Raw genomic sequence first — 21,588 nt, 5'->3', positions numbered from 1 at the left:
CTCCAAGTCCTCTGCAAGTGTTAAGTATTTTTTTGCATCCAGCAAATGGAACAATAAGGGAGGACTTAATTTTCCCATCTGTCAACTCATCCCGAACAAATTGTGCGTCTTCCTCTTCGGAGTGAAATCTCAGCTAAATTAAAAGCTTTAGTGTTCATTTTCATGTAGCAGAGGTTCTGGAGGAAATTCTGTCATCACATTTCTGCCTGTTTTTTTGTTTGTTTGTTTTAATTTTTTTTTTTTAATTTTTATTTTTTATTTTTTACATGTGTCGCGAATGGCGGATGGTTTGTTTCTGGAGCTTGGGTGGTGGCTCTGCCTGAGGTATCCAGCCTGGATTGTCCCCAAAGTAATGCTGGGCAGGTTGAAGCCAGAATTATCATGGAATTCTGGAAGGATTGGGGCTGGAGGGACCTTAAATCCCATCATGGGATTTAATGCCACAGGCAGGGACACCTTCCCCTGTCCCAGGGTGCTCCAGCCTGGCCTTGGGCACTGCCAGGGATCCAGGAGCAGCCCCAGCTCCTCTGGGAATTCCATCCCAAAATCCCATCCCTCCCTGCCCTCTGGAGTTCCCTGTGTCCTGTCCCTCCAAGTCCCTCTCCTGGAGCATCTCTGGGCTCTGCCAGGAGCCTCCCTCTCTTCTCCAGGCTGAAGTTTCGGGGCACAAACGCCGTGTTAAGGAAATCCAGGGTGAGTTTTTTTGGAGGTATTTCTGTGCTGCTGCAGAGCTCGAGGGTCAGGAGCCCCTGGTGGCACCACAGCTGCCACCCTGCCCTGCTGAGGGCACAGCCAGGCCGGGGGCGCTGCTCCCTTCTGCCTCTGAGCCGGGTCTGCAGCAGGGGTGGCACCAGGGGCCTTTGGGGTGTCCCAAGAGGGGTCTTGGGTGTCCCAAGGGGCGTTTTGGGTTTCCAAGAGGGGTTTGGGGTGGCACAAGAAGCATTTTGGGCATCCCAGGGGGCATTTTGGGTGGCTCAAGAGGGGTTTTGGCTGTCACAAGAGGTGTTTTGGGTGCAGGAACCCCCTTTTCTCTGACAGTTTTATTTCCTTGCAGATGCTGTCTGTCCTCCCCTGGGCCTGTCCCTCCTGCTGTCCCAACGTCACCCAGCTGGCCGGCTCAGATAAGGGCTCCAGGGGCAGATAAGAAGTTCCTCTCCTTCTCCTCCCTCTTCTGGAGCAGCAGCAAACGGTGAGGCTGAGCTTTGACAGCCCCACAAACCCCCAGGAAAGTGAAACCAATCCCACCCCCTCCCAGGCTCTGGGAAAAACATTTGTCAGTGCAAATCTTTGGTGAGAGAAGCGAAATAATGACCAAAAAAAAGTTGGCTCCTCTCATCCTCAGCAGCCCTAAGCCACCCCTGAGGTTCCAGGGCTGGGTTACCTGGAGCAAAACCCTGCTCTGTGATGTGGCAAGGACACACCCTGCAGGAGACAGGTAGGAATTTGGCTCTGGAGCTGTTTCCATGGGAAAACAAAAGGGTTTCTGTGACAGTGCAGAACAAGTGCCAGCTCCAGGCTATGAACTCTCCCCAGCCCCTGGTAGCTACAGGGTGTCCCTCACAAGGGCCCTCCAAGCCAGCAGCAGCTTTTCCCACCCTTCCCAATCAGCCTGAGAGCAAGGGGGTGACAAATCCCAGGAAACTGGGAGAATTCCAGGGCAAATCAATGCCTTCTCCTCATTGCCTGGTGCTTGTCCCTCAGTGAGGCATTCCCAGGGAGCACCCATGGTTGCAGGAGGAGCAGGAATCCTGCTGGGATGTTCGGAGGAGCTGTGGGAATGCCCCACGCTGATCATGATGCCTTGGGGAGGCTGAGCTGGAGCAGAGGCTGGGCAGAGCTCCAGAATAAAGCAGAGATTCATTCCAAGCATCTCCTCCATGGATGCACCTTGGGCAGCACCAGAGCCCAGCCAGGGCTGCACCCAAGATGAACCCAAATGGCCCCAAAATGCACGGCCGGGCACGGGCTCTGTCCCTGGGATCAGTTCTGCTCCATTTGCACCTTGCAGTTCATTGTCCCATCCCAGCTTTAGCCCCTGCAGTCCCACCCTGCTTGTTTTTCTCTCTCCAGCCCATGGGGTTTGTGCTCTTGGGCTGAGGTTTGGGTCATTTGTCCTTGGTGCCCAGCTGGAGCAGGAATTGTTTTGTGTCCCTGCTCTGTGCACAGAGCTCACCATGCCCTCATGTGAAGCCCAGACTCCACTAAAGCAGCAGAGAACCTGGAAAATATAAAATCCAAACCTGAGGCATCAGGAGGAGGGGCAGAGGCAGCTCCTGCCTGGGCCAGGGGTGTTGGGAGCTGCTGGTGACTCCAGGCAGGAGCTTTGGAGCAGATCAGGGTCAGGAATTTGTCGGTGCTGATGTCAGAACAGGGATGCTGTCATGTTGATCTCCCCTGGTGGCTCAAGGCTGGGCTGTGCAGCCCCCAGTGAGTGAGAGCACAGGGGCAGGAAGGGGCAGGAAAAGCTCCGGAGTGTTTGGGTCAGAGCTGCAGACAAAGGGCTCTTTGTGCCCAGAGCTGACAAGGACAAATAAAGAGGAACCTGTTGATCTAGGGGAGAAACGGAGGATTATGGACAGATCACATGGGGAGGAAAAGACCTTGGCTGTTTGTCTGGCTGTCAGTCTGGCCCTTCGTTAAAGCACTTTGCTTAAATTAAATATATTTTTAAAAAATTAAAATCTGAAATACAAAAAACTCTTAAAAGTCTAAATCTATAAACTAAAACTTCAACACCAAATTTAATATAAAACCTTAAAAAAAAAACCTTCTAAACTTAAATATTAAAAATAAAAATTTATAACTTAAAATAAAAAGAAACACATTTAAAATTTAAAATAAAAGCACTTTAAATAAAAATACTAAAATAAAAAAATTAAAATATAAAAATAACGACAAAAATAAAGAAAAATTTAAATACAGTACTACAGAAATATTATCTAGTATAAATATAAATAATTATATAAATATTATATTATGAATATATAAATATAAAATATTATAAATATATTAGAAATATATTATGTAATTTATTAAAATTATATTATGAATAGATTTACATTTATGTTGATATAATAAGTTATAAATATAATGTATAAAATATATTATAATTATATAAATATTATATATTATAAATATTAAAATTTAATATGAATTAAAATAGAGTACATTTAGATAACATAATTAAGTAAAAAACCTTAGACCATGACATAAATATAACATCAAAACTTAGGCTATAACCTATGGCACGAGCTCCTGTGCTTTTTCCTCAGCAGAGGGGATCTGCTCCTCGCTGGCTCCCAGCCAGCCCCGAGGCATCAGGACAAGAATCAGTGTTTGCAAAGCCCTGTGATGGCAGCAGCGAGGCTCAGCCCCACTGTCTGTCCATAAATCCAGGACACAAAGAAAAGCGGTAACAAAACGCCTGTAACTCAGCAAAGTTCCTGGAAGGAGCCCAAAAGCCGTGTCTAATGCTAATAATAAGCGTGTTTCCCAAAGGTAACATTTGATTTCTCTCCAAAACAAAACATATTTGAAGCCCTGCCTGGTTGGGGCTGTATAGGAGATTAACTGGGGCGCTTTAATGTGTGGCTGGGTTTGTAAAGCCTCCAGCCAGCTCTGGAGGAGCTGCCCCAGCCCTGACAAGATCCACAAAACACTTCCCAGATAAGCGTGGTGTTTTTCACAGCGAGCCTGGAAAAATCCGGGGCAGGGCTTTGGGTTTGTGGCACGCACATCTGGCCCGTGCAGAGCCCAGAGTGGCGTGCACAGAGCATGCTGACCAGAAATATTTGTGCTGAGCATCGATGGGCTGCCCAAAATGACCTCCAGAGCCTGCAGAGCACCGTGGATTCCTAAAAAAATCTATCCCGGCCCATTATGTGCTGGAATGCATCTGAGTGCTCCAGGGGAGCCTCTGCTCGGGGAGACTGATGGAAATGGGGGGGATTTGGGATAAATCAGGGTTGGGGGGGGGGTCACAACAGAATGCTTCCCCCTGTTTTATTTATTTATCTTGATTTATTTATCTCGATTTATTTATCTTGATCTCTTTATCTTTCCAGCTGGGGGAGGTGAGCCCCAGAGGGAGAGAGGCCCCGGCTGCCCTGGGAGCGCTTGCAGGCAGTGCAGATAATGCCCTTGCAAGCGCTCTCTCCTTTACTGGTTTTCCGTGAACCGCTGGGCACAGCTTCCCGGCGATAATGGCAGAGCTGTGCCTGTGCCAGCAAGGATTGACTTCCAAACAAAAAAGGAGAGCGCAGCTCCTTGGGATGGTTTAGTCTGGGAGCTCCCCCCGGGGTTCCACCTCTCCTTCCTGTGGAACAGAGCGTTCCTCCCTTCCCTGGAGTTCATCCCAAAGACACAACAAACCCAAACATCCTCCTCCTCCTCCTCCTCCTCCTGGAAGTGCGTGCTCAGGGAGGTCTGGAGTCCCCAGCCCTGGATGCTGAGCCTCCAGAATCCTGGAATGGTTTGGCTTGGAAGGAACCTCAAAGCTCCCCTCATTGTCCCAGGTACCCAAGGAATTCTGGATGTGGCACTGAGGTGACAAGGTGGGGATGGGGCACAGCCTGGACTCGATGACCTTGGAGGGCTTTTCCAGGGATTCTGGAATTCCTGCTCACCAACCAGAGCCTTTTTCCAAGCACTGCTCTTCCTTCCCCCTTTGCCATCCTGATTTTCCACCCTGGTAGTGGGTGATACATTCCCAGAACAGCTGGATTAGGCCTAGGGTTCAATTAGCCTCATTAAAAGTATAAAATAATAATTCCTCATTAAAAGTGTAAAATAATAATTCCTCATTAAAAATATAAACTAATAATTCTTTGTTCAAAGTGTAAACTAATAATTCCTCATTCTAAGTTGGTTTGCTATGGACAGCCCCACCAGGGATTTGGTGCCTGATGATGGAGTGGGGGGCTCAATTTTTCTTTTAATGCTATTTTTTAACTGGAGGCAGCTCTATTTATGTGATTTGGGAGGGTAATTTTTAGGACTGGATGACCTTGGAGGGCTTTTCCAGCCTCAGGGATTCTGGAATTCCTGCTCACCAACCAGAGCCTTTTTCCAAGCATTGCTCTTCCTTCCCCCTTTGCCATCCTGATTTTTCACCCTGGTTGTGCTGGATTAGGCCTAAGGTCCAATCAACCTCATTAGAAGTTAAAATTATTACACTAATAATTCCTCATTAAAAATATAAACTAATAGTTCCTCATTCAGAATATAAACTAAGAATTCCTCGTTCCAAGTTGGTTTTCCATGGACAGCCCCACCAGGGATTTAGTGCCTGACACTGGAGCTGGGGCTCAGCTTTTTTTTTTTAATACTATTTTTTATCTGGAGGCAGCTCTATTTATCTGTGCTTTGGGAGGGTAATTTAATGGGTAAATATAATCTTTATTAATATTTTCTTTGTTAACTCATTGATGTTGGTAAAGAGCTTTGAAGATGAAAGCGCTGCGTGCAATAAATATTAACGTTATTCCAACTTATTTGAATGTTGCCAGCATTCCAGCTCCAACATCTTTCATCCAAGAATCTCAAAGTGCTTTTCCAAATGTTAATTAATTTCCTCTCAGCAGTCCAGGGAGACACCTTTTATCAGCAGCATCTTCCTTTCCCCAAGGAGTCCTTCCGAGTGCATTTCACCCCACGGAGTTGGGCAAACTCAGGGAATGTAGCAGGAGTTTTTCTGGGATGGATCCAAGAATTCCTGCCTCCCGTTTTCCCAGCCCTGCTGCCCGACAGCATTCCCTTCCTGGGAGTGGGGTGTGACACTCAGCTGCTTTTATTGGTGGCTCTTGAAAGAAATAAAAACAGACCAGGATCACAGGCCCCACCCAGGGCAGGGGAGGAAATGGAACCCTTCCAAATCAGGATGGTCCCAATCAGGAATCCAGGAATTTTCAGGATTTTTGATGTGCAGGAGGAAATCCTGATGGGATGTTGAGTCAGAATCTTGTAATTCTTGCTTAAAAGATTATTAAAATGGAAATATGTTCTGAAATGCAGCACAGGTGAAGATCTGAGCTGAAGGAAATGGAACCCTTCCAAATCAGGATGATCCCAATCAGGAATCCAGGAATTTTCAGGATTTTTGATGTGCAGGAGGAAATCCTGATGGGATGTTGAGTCAGAATCTTCTAATTCTTACTTAAAAGATCATTAAAATGGAAATTTTTTCCTGAAATGCAGCACAGGTGAAGGTCTGAGCTGAAGGAAATGAAACTCTTCCAAATCAGGATGATTCCAATCAGGAATCCACCATTTTTCAGGATTTTTGATATTTCATTTGTTGTTTTTTTCAGGAGGAAATCTTGATGGGATGTTGAGTCAGAATCTTCTAATTCTTACTTAAAAGATCATTAAAATGGAAATTTTTTCCTGAAATGCAGCACAGGTGAAGGTCTGAGCTGAAGGAAATGAAACTCCTCCAAATCATGATGATCACAGCCAGGAATCCATGAATTTTCAGGATTGTTGATCTGCAGGACGAAATCTTGATGGGTTGTTGAGTCAGGATCTCGTAAATTTTATTTAAAAGACCATTAAAATGGAAATATTTTCTCGGGTGAAGATCTAAGCTGAAGGAAATTAAACTTTTCAAAATCAGGATGATCCCAGTAAGGGATCCACCAATTTCCAGGATTTTTGATATTTCATTTTTTGTTTTTTCAGGAGGAAGTCTTGATGGGATGATGAGTCAGAATCTCGTAATCCTTATTGGAAAGACCATTAAAATGGAAATATTTTCTGAAATGCAGCACAGGTGAGGATCTGAACTGCAGGGCAAATGCTGCAGGTGAAAATTCCCCTGAAAAACCCTCCCCAGTCCAGAGGTGAGTGAGTGATGAGCCAAAAAAAGAGGATTTCGAGACAATGTGACTCCAGCAGGCCATGAGAACAATGAGAAGTTCAAAAATAGCACTATTGACTGGTGGAAAAACAACATACATATAATTTTCAGGTAATTACTGCAGCATAATTAGCTGGGTTGTTTTCACATGAGCCATCTGAAATGAGCTCTGCTTGCTGCTGGAGCTCAGCTTTATTTGCAGCATTCCCATGACTCAGGGGATGCTGGAAGAGGAGGGATTGGGTGAAAAATGAAGATTTTTTTTTTTTTCCCTAGCTGAGCCCATCTCAGGGCACGGCCTGGCTGCTGCTGCTGCTTTATCCTGAGTTTATACTGGTTTTTAGGCAAAAAAAAAAAAAAGGAAATTTGGAGCAAAATCTACTCTGTAGGAATTCCTTGTGTGGTCCATAATGGGAATTATAGGACAGGAAAGAGACTCAAATTGGAACAGGCCTTTTTCTAGATCACTCTCTAGGAAAAATGATTATAAATTCAGATTATATGATAATATCAGCATTTCATGTGCACTGTGTGAATGGAGGGATGGGGGAACATCCTAAGGACTCACTCTCCAAGTTCTGGAAAATGTGATTTATTTTTATTTCTTTGTTTTATTGCCACAGGCTTTGCTTATTAAGAATCATTTACTATCTGTAGAAACAACTTCTGACTTAAGCACTGGGGCCTTAAAAATCACTTTTAATTGGAATGAGAGAGTTCCTCCCAGTGAAACCCTGGGTTTGTTGATGCTGGAAGTCTGGAGAGTGCAATTAAAAGCCTCCCTCACCTCTGTGATGATATTTGGGAAATAAATGCAGCTTTCTGGAGTTTTTCTCCTCATGTTTGAATAGTTTTTTGGCCAATTTGAAGCTTCTGGAGAATTTGATGTTTTCAGTTTTGTCTGGCTTTGAATTTCGCAGCTCCCCAGGACCTGCTGTGGTTGCCTTTTACTCTTTCTTTTTGTGCTGCATCCACAAATTATGAAAATGGGTGCTAATGACCAAAAAAAAAAAAATCCCAATCATGATTCATGGAAATGGAATTTTGTTGACAAAAAGAGGGGGATTTAACTTGGCCAAAGGAAATGCTTTTCCAACTGGAGATGAATATCTCAGGAATGACCATTTCTTCTCAGAGACAGAACTATTCCAGTTTTAATTTCAGAAAAAACAAAATAGAATAATTCAAATAAAGACCTGGAGAAGAGCAAGCAGATCCACCCAAAAGGGGCAGTTTTTCCAGACAGAGAAGTCCCAGAAGTGAATTTTGGGTGAGTGAAACGAAGGTGAGGAGGATGCTGGGGCAGGAAACGCTGTCACCTCCCCTGGGCTGGCCACACCTCGTCCCAGTACAAACCAGCAGCTCCCACAATCCTGGAATGGTTGGGCCTGGAAGGCACCTCAAAGCTTTCCTCCTCCTCCAGCTGTCCCCAAATCTGCTCCTGAGGTCCCCAGGCGTCCCCAAACCCCGTCCAGGTGTCCCTTAGACCCCCCTCAACCCCTTCCCCATGTCCCCAGGTGTCCCTCACCCTGTCCCTGATGTCCCTCAGTGTCCCCAGCCCTGGTCCTGGTGACCCCACGTGTCCACAGTCCTGGTCCTGGTGTCCCTCAGTGTCCCCAGCCCTGTTCCCAACATTCCCAGGTGTCCCCAAACCCTGTCCAGGTGTCCCTCACCCTGTCCCCGATGTCCCCAGGTGTTGCCAATGCTGCTTTGGATGTCCCCAGGTGTCCCCAAACCCTGTCCAGGTGTCCCCAACCCTGCCCCCGATGTCCCCAGGTGTTGCCAATGCTGCTTTGGATGTCCCCAGGTGTCCCCAAACCCTGTCCAGGTGTCCCCAGCCCCGTCCCCAGTGTCCCCCCCTCATCTGCAGGCAGGTGGCCCAGACCAGTACAGACATGGATGGGGGACTGGGGGATACTGGGATCTACTGGGAGCCCCTCCCACCCAAGATCATCCCGGGAATGCAAATCCTGGGCAAGAAGGGGCTCATTGTTGTGGCCACGGCCATTGTCCTGCAGCTGCAGGGCCCTGTGGGGCTGGGGAGTGACAGCGGCTGGGCTGGGAACTCTGTCACTCCAGGCTGGGAATAAAGCTGGGAATTCTGTCATTCCGGGCTGGGAATACAGGTGGGAATTCTGTCATTCCAGGCTAGGAATTCTGTCACTCCAGGCTGGGAATAGAGGCTGGGAATTCTGTCATTCTGGGCTGGGAATACAGGTGGGAATTCTGTCATTCCAGGCTAGGAATTCTGTCACTCCAGGCTGGGAATAGAGGCTGGGAATTCTGTCATTCTGGGCTAGGAATTCTGTCATCCTGGGCTGGGAATTCTGTCATTCCAGGCTGGGAATAGAGGCTGGGAATTCTGTCATTCTAGGCTGGGAATTCTGTCATTCCAGGCTGGGAATAGAGGCTGGGAATTCTGTCATTCTGGGCTGGGAATTCTGTCACTCCAGGCTGGGAATAGAGGCTGGGAATTCTGTCATTCTGGGCTGGGAATTCTGTCATTCTGGGCTGGGAATAAAGCTGGGAATTCTGTCATTCCGGGCTGGGAATACAGGTGGGAATTCTGTCATTCCAGGCTAGGAATTCTGTCACTCCAGGCTGGGAATAAAGCTGGGAATTCTGTCATTCCGGGCTGGGAATACAGGTGGGAATTCTGTCATTCCAGGCTAGGAATTCTGTCACTCCAGGCTGGGAATAGAGGCTGGGAATTCTGTCATTCCAGGCTGGGAATTCTGTCACTCCAAGCTGGGAATAAAGTTGGGAATTCTGTCATTCTGGGCTGGGAATTCTGTCATTCTAGGCTGGGAATAAAGCTGGGAATTCTGTCATTCTGGGCTGGGAATACAGGTGGGAATTCTGTCACTCCAGGCTGGGAATAGAGGCTGGGAATTCTGTCATTCTGGGCTGGGAATTCTGTCATTCCAGGCTGGGAATACAGGTGGGAATTCTGTCATTCCAGGCTAGGAATTCTGTCATTCCAGGCTGGGAATACAGGTGGGAATTCTGTCATTCTGGGCTGGGAATACAGGCTGGGAATTCTGTCATTCCAGGCCAGGAATTCAATCTAGGAGTGCAGGGCAGCCCCAAAATGAGGTGAGAAATGCAAATGTCTGTAAGTGTTTGCAGAAATCGCCAGGGCGGGGCGTGAACTCGAGCGGCGTGAGCAGAGCCTGGGTGCCAGAGGAGGGAAAATCCAGGGAGAGGGAAATGAGGGATGTGTCACCCCGAGACACCGCTCACGTCATTAACAATTACACAAACTCATTTGTGTGCGCTCCCCACAGGGCCATGCTGGGGTGACGTTCCCAAATGCTCCAGGATCCCTAAATTCAGGCCTGAGCTCCCCCTCTGGGAGTTCCCCCACAGGAAAGTTTCCTTTCTGAGCAGCAGCCCTCGTTTGGGCCCAGTCTGGGAGAGGGTGGAAACACAACATGATATAATTTGGTCAGATATTGCTCTTGGATGTGGGTTTTGGGGAGATGTTTGTGCCAGCCCTCTCCACATCGACTTCCTGCTCAGCACAAGGAGCCACGTGTGTTGTTATAAAGTTAAAAATGGGTTTGTTTTATCAGATATGGGCTATTCCATTGTCTTCTCGTGCAGCCAAGTAATTTTCACTGAAATATTCCTCTTTTTGTCCCTCAGAAAAGGGTATTTCACACATTTCGTGCCTGCAACAACCTCGGCAATAAAGGGATTTTAAGGGCTTGGTTGTGTTTTCTATCAAGAAATAGTAACTGAGAGTCTCTCATTAAATCAGTTTTATTCAGGCTCAGAAATGCCCTTTTATATTACTTTAAAGCAAAGAGTAAATTTGGATTATTAGGCAAAAAGGGAAAACTCTTGGATACTGGGACTAATGAAAACAATATGTTCAGAGAAAAAAATGCATATCTTTAAAAAATATTATTGTGTCTGAACATGGCTTTGAGTGTGTGAGTTATGTGACACGAAACATTTTTGGGGAAGTTACAGAAGGGGAAAATAAAATAAATGGGCGAGTAGGAGACAGATTCTTAAGTCGTTTATTTTACTGTGATACGGCCAAAAGGGGGAAATGCAACTTTGGAAAATTGGGAATTGAAAATAACAAAATTTTGGAGGGTTGAGGGAAATCTTGGTCTTTCGTTTTCTCTCCCCACAGAAGTTAAAAATCAAAAAAATATCATAGCTTTGGCTCAGAAGCAGGACAACTGGAGGATTGTTTTGGGGCTGTTCTCCCCTACTCCATTTGCATCCCAGTATTTTCTTCTGGAAATGGAGAGAAAAGGAAAGATTGAATTTTCTGACAGATCTGAGTGCTGCCATCACTGCCACAGCTGGAGCCACTGAGAGCACCTCTGGAAATGACTGCGTGTTGACAAAGGCTTTTTTTGGCAATAAACCATCATCTGAGCCTCGGGAGCAGAGAGGAACAAAATTTCACTACATGTAAATAATAGCCTAAAAATAGAAGCGCAGATTGTTTTTCTCATTAAGTTCCTTCTCCATCCTCCAGTATATTCTGCACTGAAAAGGGAGTGACTATCAAAAAGCCCAAACTAAAAAAAAAAAAAAAAAATGAAGAGCCTGGGTGAGGTTTGGCTGTAAAAAACACTGGCAGGACCATTTTAAACCTGATTTTCTGTATCCCCTTTTTTAGTTCTCTTCCTTATTTTAATGCAGCTGAAGCCATTCTGGGGCTGTTTTATTTAAGTGAGTTTTGAGAGAGGACGCTGTGGTTTATGGCCATGTGTCAAGTTTGATAGTGTTGTGCCATGATTTAGCAAAACACTTTGAAGCACATGTCCACATCCCACTGAATTTGGTAGGAAGTGAAGAAGCAGAGGAAAAGCTGTTTGGCTGTGCAGCAGCTTCATTCAGAGGGAAAAAAATACAAAAGTGATTGAAATAAACCAAGGATTTGTCTCCACACAATTACAGAGCTTTAAGGCCAAATTCTCTCGACTTGATGTGAGCTCATTGATCATATTAGATCATGATTATGAGGTGTGTTTAATAATTTCAAATGAAAGGGTTCTGCACTGGGCTGCCTCAGACCACTGAAATAGACGGGCTAATTATGGGAGCCGTGGGCGTTCTGGAGTCATCTGACTTTTATTTTTTTTAGCAATCTCACCGAGCACCCTGCCCCCTCCCCAAACCAGCCTTTCAGACACGGGGAGAAATCTTCATTACACACAGGATTATCAGAGTGCTGCTCGTCAGCCTCCTCTAATTGCTGCTCATTTTCCGAGTGCTTCGTTTGAGCGTGGCAGAGCTCCAGGAGAACAGTGGCCATCCATGGAACTGGGATGAGGAAAGAGGGGTGTCAGCCAGGAGTTCCCCCGATTTTCTGCCGGGCTGGAGAAGATTTCTGGGTGAAATGCTTGGAAATGAAAAGCTTGGAAAGAGATACGAGTTGTTTGCTTTGTATCAGGACTTCATATATCCTCACCATAAACAGGATGCCATCAAAAATCTGCTTATTGAACACATAAAATTTATATATATGTTCATATATTTATTTATATATGTTAATATAATTTATATGTGTTCCTTTTCTAGGTTAAGTGTATGTGACTTGTCCACCTTGGTCAAAATCCATCCAGTTTTGTCCTGGAATGATGGGATGTGACACATCCTGATACCATTCCATTGTCATCCCTATTTACTAGGAGTTGTTTTCTTCAGGTCTTCATATAAATATTCTTACCAATAACCAGCATTGTATCAAAAAGCTCCTTAAACACATTTGGCACCTCTCTCCCATTCTTCCCTTAACACAAACTACCTAATTTTAAATCCTGGGTAACCCTCTGAGTCAAATGTTTCAAATTTAAATTCTGTAACTACCACTCGTGGTTATCTTACCCCAGGTTCCCTGCACGCCTTGTTTGAATCTGCAGAGCTGGGACATTAAAGCTTTATTTTATTTTCAGTGCCCATAATCTAAGTGCTTTCTGAATGTAGGATGATGGATTTTATGGCAGCTATGGAAAAATAGGAAATTTTGTTTTCTTTGTTCCGTTCTGTGCATTAAGGTGAAGGCCAAGGAGAAAAATTGTCATGGTGATCTATATTTATGGAATAACACACAGGTAGAAAGAAGCTGAATCAAGCTATAGTGACTTAAATACTAATATTTAATCTACCCAAATTCACAACTAATGCCGTCATCTTGCCAGGCAGAATTTTGGTAGATATTTTCCCCTCTGGCTTGCTGTTGAAAGAGCACAAATTTTATTCAAAATTGACACGGAATGGGCGTATTTGGATCCAAATTCTCTGCTCTTTGGGACTCCTAAAACACCTGTAGTGCTGTTCCTCGGTAACAGGAAAACCCGGGAGAACTCACGGTGATTCCTGAATTTCTCGGCATTAGCCCAGGGAAATAAAAATTACAATTCCCCGAAATAAAGTTCATCATTTCCCGCTTGGTGCAGACCAGGAGCCGGAGGTTCCGCCGGCGCCCGCTGAGGTACCCCAGCCCCATCCCGTTCCACTCCTAAAGGTCTGAAGCCCGCGGATTAAGTAGCAGGAAGCGGAGTTCCAAAATCCCACTTTAATCAATTTATTTATTACTGCAGGAAGGCGCATCCACCGCTCCCCTGGGGCGATCCGCGGGGCTGAGGGGAGCCGGGGCCGCCCGGAGGGACCCGCGCCCCTCACGGAGCGCGCAGCGAGGCCGGCAGCACCGCGGGGGCCGCGCCGCGCACGGCGAAACTTTACAGGCAGGGTGGCGGCCACACGGCGTCCCGGGGCGGCTCGGGAGCCGCAGCGAGAGCCCGGCGGGTGCGGCGGCCGCGGGCCGAGGGCTCGGAGCGGCGGGGACGGCCCGGCCGAGGAGGCACAAAATGGCGCCGCGATTCAAACGCTGCGCGCTGCGGGCGGGCGGGGCGGTGGGGGGGGGCGGTGTCCCGGCGGGGTTCACTGCGCCTGCGCGCAGAGTCGCAAGATGGCGGACAGTGCGGAACTAAAGGTAAAGCGCAGCTCCGGGTCCCCCCGCGGCGCCGCCGGGGCCGCGGCCGAGACCGGCCCGGGGCGAGACGAGCCCCGCCGGGGCGGCCGCGGCGGAGCCCCGCCGGCAGCGAGGGCTGAGGGGCGGGGTGGGTGGGGAGCGGAGCGCGGAGCTGCCTCCCCTCGCCGCCCCCCCTCGCCGGCCGCGCTCCGCCGGGCGGCCCCGCCGGCAACCGGGGCAGCGCGGGCGGCTCCGCTCCGCGCCCGCCGGGTCGGGCCGCGCCGCCGCGGGCTGAGGGCGGCGGCCCGGGGAGCCCCCGCGGGGGGCGGCGCGGCCGCTGCCGGGGCGGGGGACGGAGCCCCGGGCGCCCCGCGAAGTTTGCAGGGGAGTCCGGCGGGAGCGACCCCCGGCAGCGGCGGTGCCCGCGGTGACAGCGGGGGCAGCGCGCCGGGGAGGCCGGCTCGCCGCCCCTCCGGTAAATAAAGAACGTCACAAGCAGATGTGGAGGAGTTCCGCGGTGTTGAGCTGGCGGCCGTCCCTGTCATCCTGCGGAACGCGTGCAAACGGGGCGCTCCGAGCCGCCCCGCAGCCCGGCCGGCGCTGCCCGGGCGGGGGTCGCTGCATTTGGGGCGGTTTTGGAGGATTTTTGGGGGGGGGGTTTGGGCGCTCACCCGCGGGGCAGGAGCGGGAGGAGCTCTGCCGGACGCGGAACTTCGCGTTTCCTAACGCGCAGGAGAATCAGCAGTTCTGAGGAAAAGCAGCATGGATAGAGGGTGGTAAGGGTAAGCATCCGCCCCAAAATCCGAGGAAAGGACCCCCCGAAACTTTGCGGGAGCTTTGAGGCCGTGCGTGGGTGCAGACTGAGCCCTGCACGCCCTGCAGGGTGTTAAAAAGTTGCAGAGTTTCCTCGCAGTTGTCACAGGGTCGTTATTCACCAGGAGGGCTCCTGCCTCTTGAAGTTGGCAGAGTGAACGGCACGAATCAGGTGGATATGAAATGTGTACGGGCACGGGCGTGTTAAATGTGTAGCATAAACTACGGAATACGTCAAGTATGACTAAGGAGATACTTTGTCTTTCCCTCAGTTTTCTGTGTATCAAAGGTATCGTGCACTTTCGTTTTTAGATGCTTAAGGAGCTGTCAGCAGGTGAAGAAATATCAAAATCTTGGGTGTGTTCTGGCTTGTGTGGGTCAGGAGCCTTCAGATCCTCCTTTAAATCCTCCCCTGGCCTTCGTTTTTCTGGGTATCTTCAGACCACATTGTATTGCTTGAGCTGTGTAGTCCTTAAGCCTTTTTTTCTTTTCAAACTCAGCTTCCCACATAACGAGATCAAAGGGTTAAGATGTGATTCCAGTGCTCAACTTTTTTGTTAATTTTAGCGTGGCAAATGGAATAGTGTGTTTTGGTAAGTAACTGCGAGAGTTTCGTGGTGCACAGCAGCCAGCTTGGCTTTATGTGATGCCTTTATTAGCGAGAGGGATTCAAAAGGAGTTCAAAGAGATGGGAGATAGGGAATAAAGTCATTCCAAACCTCTTTATTGATCACGGTAAGAAATCTCCTTCTTGAGAATCAGCAGAGAAAAAGCAGAGTTTTTTTTTTTTTTTTTAATTTATGTTTCCTAAAGCGCCGTTGCTGCCTCAGGGGTGTGGAGGGTAAATGGCAAAGTTATTATTTTATTGTCAGTCTCAGTTTTCTGCTCAGGTTATGATCGGAGTGGCACTTGCAGGCAGGGGCTGGAGGATGGCTCTCTGTGAAAAGTTGGGCTTTTTTTCCGTAGCGACAGGAGCTCGGCAGTTTGCTTAACAAAAAAGTCATTACTTCATAAATTCACACTTGGAAGACCTCAGGACATTTCTGAATTTTTTTTTTTGTCTTTAAACTTCAAAAGGCGCGTGGGTGGGTCCTGCTCTGTCAGGAAGGAGAGGGGGGCACAGAATCTCCTGCTTGGGCTTGGAGCTGTCACCCTGCAGCTCTCCAGGCTCTCAGGTGCTGCAGGAGCTCAGTGCTCCTCAGAAAAATGTGGCTCGTGGGAAGCCCTGACATCGTGGCTGGGGACACTGGCTATTTTTTAAGCAGGAGTAAATCCCCAGAAAACGTGCTTTTCAAGTTAGTTTTCGGTTTTTTTGAGAGTTGAAAGGTAGCTAAGGGAGGGTTTGTGATTAAGACTCTGCTCTTTGAAGAATGACCAGTGAATTCCTTTAATTATTTTCTTAGGTAAAGCCTTGTACGGTTCTCCTCTGATTAATTAGCAAATGGGATTGATTTCAGGTTTAGTGACCTTTAAAAACTAAAATCAACTGTAATACTTGGGTTGGGACTCTTTTGCCTGGCCAGAAAAAGTTTGTCAGAAAAACTTACTCAAGTTTCTAAAACTTCGTTGCCTTCCTGTGCAAAGAACCCTGGGGCTATATGTGGGGAGCATGTGGAAATTAGGGAATGTGATATGATGGGTGCTATTGCCAAAGGAAAATTAAAGTTCTTGCTCCCTCCAGAAAAACAGTGGTCAGTCTTACTTGCCACAATTTTTCATGGAGTTTTAATCATGAAATTGCCTTTCCTGTAATCTATTTTCTTACCACAAGCAAGAGCCTTTCAGCCTTTTTTGCCCCCATTTGGGATTGTTTGTTCTGTGGGGGAAAAAAAAAAAAAATCAGATAAGATGAAACACAACTTTGTAGATCCCAGCCTTGTGAGGTTCCTGAATTCCTGGGTACTCAGGAAGGTTGGGGTAAATTGAAGCAGTATGTTCTCCTTTCTGCTGCTGAAATAAGGTAACTGCAAAGTTTGTTCTTCTGCAGAGTTCTCCCTCACTCCATAGGCTGAGGCATATGTGAATTTTCCTGATCTTAATTACTATTCCTGTCTAATTGCACCCAGACTCTCATTTATCTCAAGGTAAGCTATTTAAAGCTCTTTCTAATTGGAAGGAGTATACTTGAGTGATTAAATCTTTCCTTCAATATTTCTTACATCTCTTTAAATTGGTTATTAGATTGTTGTGATCTTTGCCTTCCACTCCAGCATTTTGGAAATCATTACGCAGTTTGCAATAATCAATTCAATTAACCACGGATCAAAGAATGAAAAAGAAAAGCTTATGTTCAAGTATTGTCATTCTTGATACTGTCCTAAGAAGCTGGTTTGGAAAGCACATGCTGGGAGGTTTTCTCCTTTGTTCTCTCTCCTTTTAAGAAAGTGCCTTTGGGGATTGAAGAGATCCCTGGTGTGTTTCTTGTTAGACATAATTTATACTTAAAAAAAAGTGAGCCAAGAGTTTGAATGAAAATTCATCACAGCATTTCCACACAATGGTGAGGAACACAAACCACTTAGAAATATTCTCAGTTGGGAAATACCCCTCCCTGAAATCCAGGGAGGCACTTTTGGGATAACAGTGACAAATGGACCTGTGGAATTGCATCCCTAATTTTAATAAACATAATCTACCTGTTTCAGTGTTCAATTAGAATTTTACACTTCTGCATTACGAGCTCTTCCTGCTTAATCCTTTTATAAGTTGCTGAGGTTGTGTGTTGCTGAGATTAAAGTAAATATAATCCACTTTTCATTGTTATCTGAGCCCTTGGATTACGTTTGCTCATGCTCTAATTTGGTGTGTGCCAGCACAATTGTATTTTTCACTGGTTTTTGGACTGGGTATCTTTTTTTTTGAGCTTTAGGTCATCAGCACTGGGGTTGCAGATATCAGAGGGATAAAATTGGCAGCTGAACTGTGCAAGCCTCAATCCATAACCCTTTTTTATGGCCAAGAAACCGCAGATTGTTGCATGCTGCACATAAATACAGTGCCAGAAAACTTTGGGTAAACCTTCCCCATCCTGGGAGGATCTCTGGGTCTGTGCAAGTCAAATTGACTTGAGGAGGAAGGTATCAGCACCAGCATTTTGTAGTGGTTATTTTGAATGGATATACAGATGATTTTCTTTTGGCTATAAAGGTATTTGGGAATCCCAGTTAGAAGCAGTCAGGAGATGCACCTTATTCAGCTTTATTGGGCAAGAAAAATGTTCCTGCAGGGAGGAGAAGTGCTCAGGATTGCCTGGCCATTGGTGAGAATGTTCATGGATGGGGGCACACAAGAGAAACGGTGACCAGCATCCCACGGAGCAGGGTGTGGGGAGCTGGGCTGCCTCTGATCCTGGGGCTATTTATAGGGATGGAGCCTGAGTGCTGTGCTTTAGAGCCTGCCCTGCATCCAGCAGAGCCCAGGGAGGCCACACTGGTCCCTAATGCGTTTGGCACGGTGGGCTGCAGTTCCTGGAATCTCTTCTCAGGGAAATCAGCCTCTCATCAGCTCTCTTCAGAGCCATTAGAGTGAAAACCAAACCAGAGCTTCAGGCACTTGAGGCTCGAGTGCTGCCTGTAATTGTTCTGAGATGCCCCCAGCCCTGTCCTTTCTCTGGAGCATCTCCTGGCAACCTTGTTTGTCCTAAAGCTTGGGGTGAGGTGAGGGCTGACCCTTTAGAGCATCTCCTGGAATTCTTGTTTGTCCTAAAGCTTAGATGGAGGGTGGTTCTGACCCTTTGGAGCATCTCCTGGAATTCTTGTTTGTCTTAAAGCTTAGGGTGGTTCTGACCCTTTAGAGCATCTCCTGGAATTCTTGTTTGTCCTAAAGCTTAGATGGAGGGTGGTTCTGACCCTTTGGAGCATCTCCTGGAATTCTTGTTTGTCTTAAAGCTTAGGGTGAGGGTGGTTCTGACCCTTTAGAGCATCTCCTGGAATTCTTGTTTGTCTTAAAGCTTAGGGTGGTTCTGACCCTTTGGAGCATCTTCTGGAATTCTTGTTTGTTTTAAAGCTTAGGGTGGTTCTGACCCTTTGGAGCATCTCCTGGAATTCCTGTTTGTCCTAAAGCTTGGGGTGAGGTGGGCTGGTGCTCTCCATCCCTGTGGCATTGGGCTCTGCTGAAACGATGGAATTTGAAGCCGTAGTCCTTTGGTTGCTTGGGAACCAGCATTTTGAGAGGGTTAAGTTTTGGATCTCTCAGTGTCCCAGAGGATTTGTGGCTGGAGAATAGATTTTTTTCTCTTGGGGCTTTTCTCTTACACAGGGTGTTGGTGTTTGGCTCTTGGCTCCATGAGGAGAGAATTTCACCTCCAGAGCTGAAGTTGTGTCAGAAATGTCTCTTTGCTTTTGCTGCTGTGCTTTCAGTGTAGAAACTTTTGCTTTACAGGTGCCCTTCTAATGGAAAACTTGGCTTTATCACCCTCCATAAAAAGTAGTAAAAGCCTTTTGAAAACCCCAGATTTCAGGGAAGAATGCAAACATGGCTTTTACGTGAAAAACTTCTCTGTAAATACCTTGTGTGCCTCAGCTTGTGCTGCCCCCCTTCACCTCTGGTTAGCAGAATTGTGCCTGCAAGAATCACAAATAAATGTTTGTGTTGTTCTCGAGCAGGAGAAAAGGGGAAATGCCCATCTGGAGTGACTGCTGGGGCAGCTGGATTTTGGGATCCTCTTGCTGAAGCTCAGGTATTGATTGTGCTCTGTCACTGCTCCAGCTCTGTGCAGACCAGTAAGTGCTGAGAGTGTTGGTTTGGACTTTTTAAAGTGGAGATGATTGGATTTTATGATGCAGAAATTGCACGCAGTACCTTCAGTAGCAGTCTGTTCATGGAAACAAATGCCTTTCTTAAAAGCAGAGTGAGTAGAGAGAGCAGATATTCAAAAATCTTTTGCAAGGGAGGGGGATGAGGAGGAGAAAGGAGCCTACAAAGGGCTGCTTATATCTGTAATTTTACTCAACACTATCAAAGCCATTTCAAACATAGTCACTGCCATAAAATGTGGCTATTTCAAAGTAAATTAAAAGCTTGGGGGCTACAAGACAAACTAGAAGTATTAAAGCTTTGAGAATGGATGGGGCCAGGAGATGGTAGTTTTGCTCTGATCTTGCAGGTTTTCAGGCAGAATTCTGTGGAGCCAGGTGAACAGGATGTTATTGTCCCTTCAAACCTTTTCTTGTCCCTCTTTGGCTGAGGCTCCCGTGGCTGGTTCAGCTGCATTGATCCAGGAGCTGCTCAGCAATTTGCTTCATCTGGTTTTCCCTTTGGGACTGGGGCTGGCTGTGGCTGTCCCTGCTGGTCTGTTGTGTCCCTTCAGAGCGCTCTGCAGATTGGATTCCAAGGCTGGGGAGGAGTGGGAGGGTATTATGGGCTTGTCTGGAATATGGGAAACAAAGAAATGAAAAGCCAGGGTACAATTAGACCAGAGGTCAGCCTGAGCTTGACCTTCACGTCTATGGGAGATGATATACAAGAGATTTATATGGGAAGTGGCAGGATAATTAATGGGAAGGAAGAGGAGCCTCCTAAAGGCTGTGCTTGGGGAGAGGGGAGCCCTGGGCCCTGCAGCAGGGCAGGGACTCTGTGGCCACGTGGAGGTTTATTTAGGGGACACAGATAAGTGCTGTCACCTCATGGGCTGCACTGCAGATGCTCCACAGTGAACTTCCCGTGTTTGGGTTAGGAAATGGGAATGAGCTGGCTGGACCCATGGGAGTAAACATGGCTGGGCCCTGCCTGGGCTGCAGGAAATGCTCCAGTGGCCATTTCCATCCGGGAAGGAGGCCTGACAGCAGGACAGGGAGCAGGGGGCAGCTCCTGTCTCTGCCCTGCTTTGGGGCTCACACAGCAGCAGCTCCTCCTGCACAAATGGTGGAGCATCCCTTTATCTCTGTAGGGACTTCCTTCCCTGTCCCTTATCTGGTTCTGGTGTATCCTGAGTGCTTTTTCCCAGTTTCCAGCTCCAATATAAATGCTCATGCTGAATTCTTTAAACCAGAGTTCAGCAGGGCTCTCCCATTGGTTTTTCATGGTATTTCTTTCCTTTTGACACCTTCTTGATCCTGATTCTGGTTGGGAGGGACTGTGGGCAATCTCCAGCCCAGGCAGGATCAGCTGTGGGGTCAGAACAGGTCACTCAGGGCTTGGTCCAGTCTGGTCTGTGAAACTTGAGGGATGGAGATGGCACCATTTCTGTGGGCAGCCTCTTCCCTGGCTTAGCTGCTTTCATGGTGAAAACAGGGTTGGTTTGGCTTTTCTGGTCTTCATGCTGAGCCTCCTCCTTCGGCTTGTGCTGTGTTTCAGTGGGAGGATCGTGGCTGTTTCCGTGGTGACCTCCTGGACACGTTGGAAGGTTGCCAGGAGGTTGCTCCAAAGCCTTCTCTCCACCAGGCTGAACGAGTCCTGTTCCCAAACCTGCTGCCAGGTCATCCTGCTGGAACCTCACCTCTTTGACACAGAATTTCTGGGAATGGGATTTGGGCGGGTGATTCCATGCCACGGCGTCGTTCTTGAGGAGTTTGTACTCCTGAGGGTTTCTGTTCTTGCACATCCTCAGCAGTGTGCAAAAGTAGTTCCTGAGACTGTCCACTGATACCAAGGGAAAGGTGGGAATTGCTCCCAAAAATTGAAATTTCATAAGAGGGGAGAAGGTGACACGCAGCTCTTCACCAGGAGGCTCCATGAAATTCATGTTCATTTTGAACCTCTCCTACTCCTTCCCCTTCTCTGTTAAATCCGTGGCTCTAAAGCACCTGGAAAACTGAGCTCAGTCTCCTGCTCGCTTGGCTGCAACACCTGAAGTTGCATCTTTTGTGGTCACAGTCAGTGGAGTGTGCAAACACGTGAGAAATGTTCTCAGGAATTCGTGCTGGGCACAACTTAGAGGCCTGGCTTTTCTGAGCTGGGCTTATACGAGATACTCAACTGCAAATGGGATATACAGGATGGTTTCTACAAGATACCCAACTGAGAAATGATTAGTTAG

At 47.4% G+C, this 21,588-nt stretch overlaps 1 protein-coding gene and 1 long non-coding RNA gene across 13 annotated transcripts in view; both read left to right on the top strand.

The window, feature by feature from the left end:
- The first annotated feature begins 1,196 nt into the window (after window positions 1-1,196).
- Window positions 1,197-12,254, top strand: LOC143695184 (uncharacterized). 12 transcript variants are annotated; one of them, XR_013184195.1, is made up of 6 exons: window positions 1,197-1,435; window positions 6,679-6,967; window positions 8,009-8,126; window positions 9,435-9,503; window positions 9,910-9,952; window positions 11,004-11,776. It is a non-coding gene; the product is annotated as an uncharacterized LOC143695184 (long non-coding RNA). The 12 variants fall into 12 exon arrangements; XR_013184201.1 differs by lacking the exon at window positions 11,004-11,776 and adding an exon at window positions 10,144-10,866; XR_013184199.1 differs by lacking the exons at window positions 9,435-9,503; window positions 9,910-9,952 and adding an exon at window positions 12,044-12,254 and having other exon boundaries at window positions 11,004-11,290.
- A 1,426-nt stretch (window positions 12,255-13,680) lies between these two features.
- The window catches only part of PIAS1 (protein inhibitor of activated STAT 1), a 53,918-nt gene continuing 46,010 nt past the window's right edge, over window positions 13,681-21,588 (top strand). The window contains 2 exon segments of the mRNA XM_054642163.2: window positions 13,681-13,732; window positions 13,735-13,820. Coding sequence (XP_054498138.2) covers window positions 13,696-13,732; window positions 13,735-13,820 — 123 coding nt within the window. The 5' untranslated portion in view covers window positions 13,681-13,695.

This window comes from Agelaius phoeniceus, chromosome 13 (assembly GCF_051311805.1).
Source record: "Agelaius phoeniceus isolate bAgePho1 chromosome 13, bAgePho1.hap1, whole genome shotgun sequence".
Taxonomy (NCBI): domain Eukaryota; kingdom Metazoa; phylum Chordata; class Aves; order Passeriformes; family Icteridae; genus Agelaius; species Agelaius phoeniceus.
Note: the sequence above shows the minus strand (reverse complement) of the source record. Positions and strands in the feature narration are given on the sequence as shown.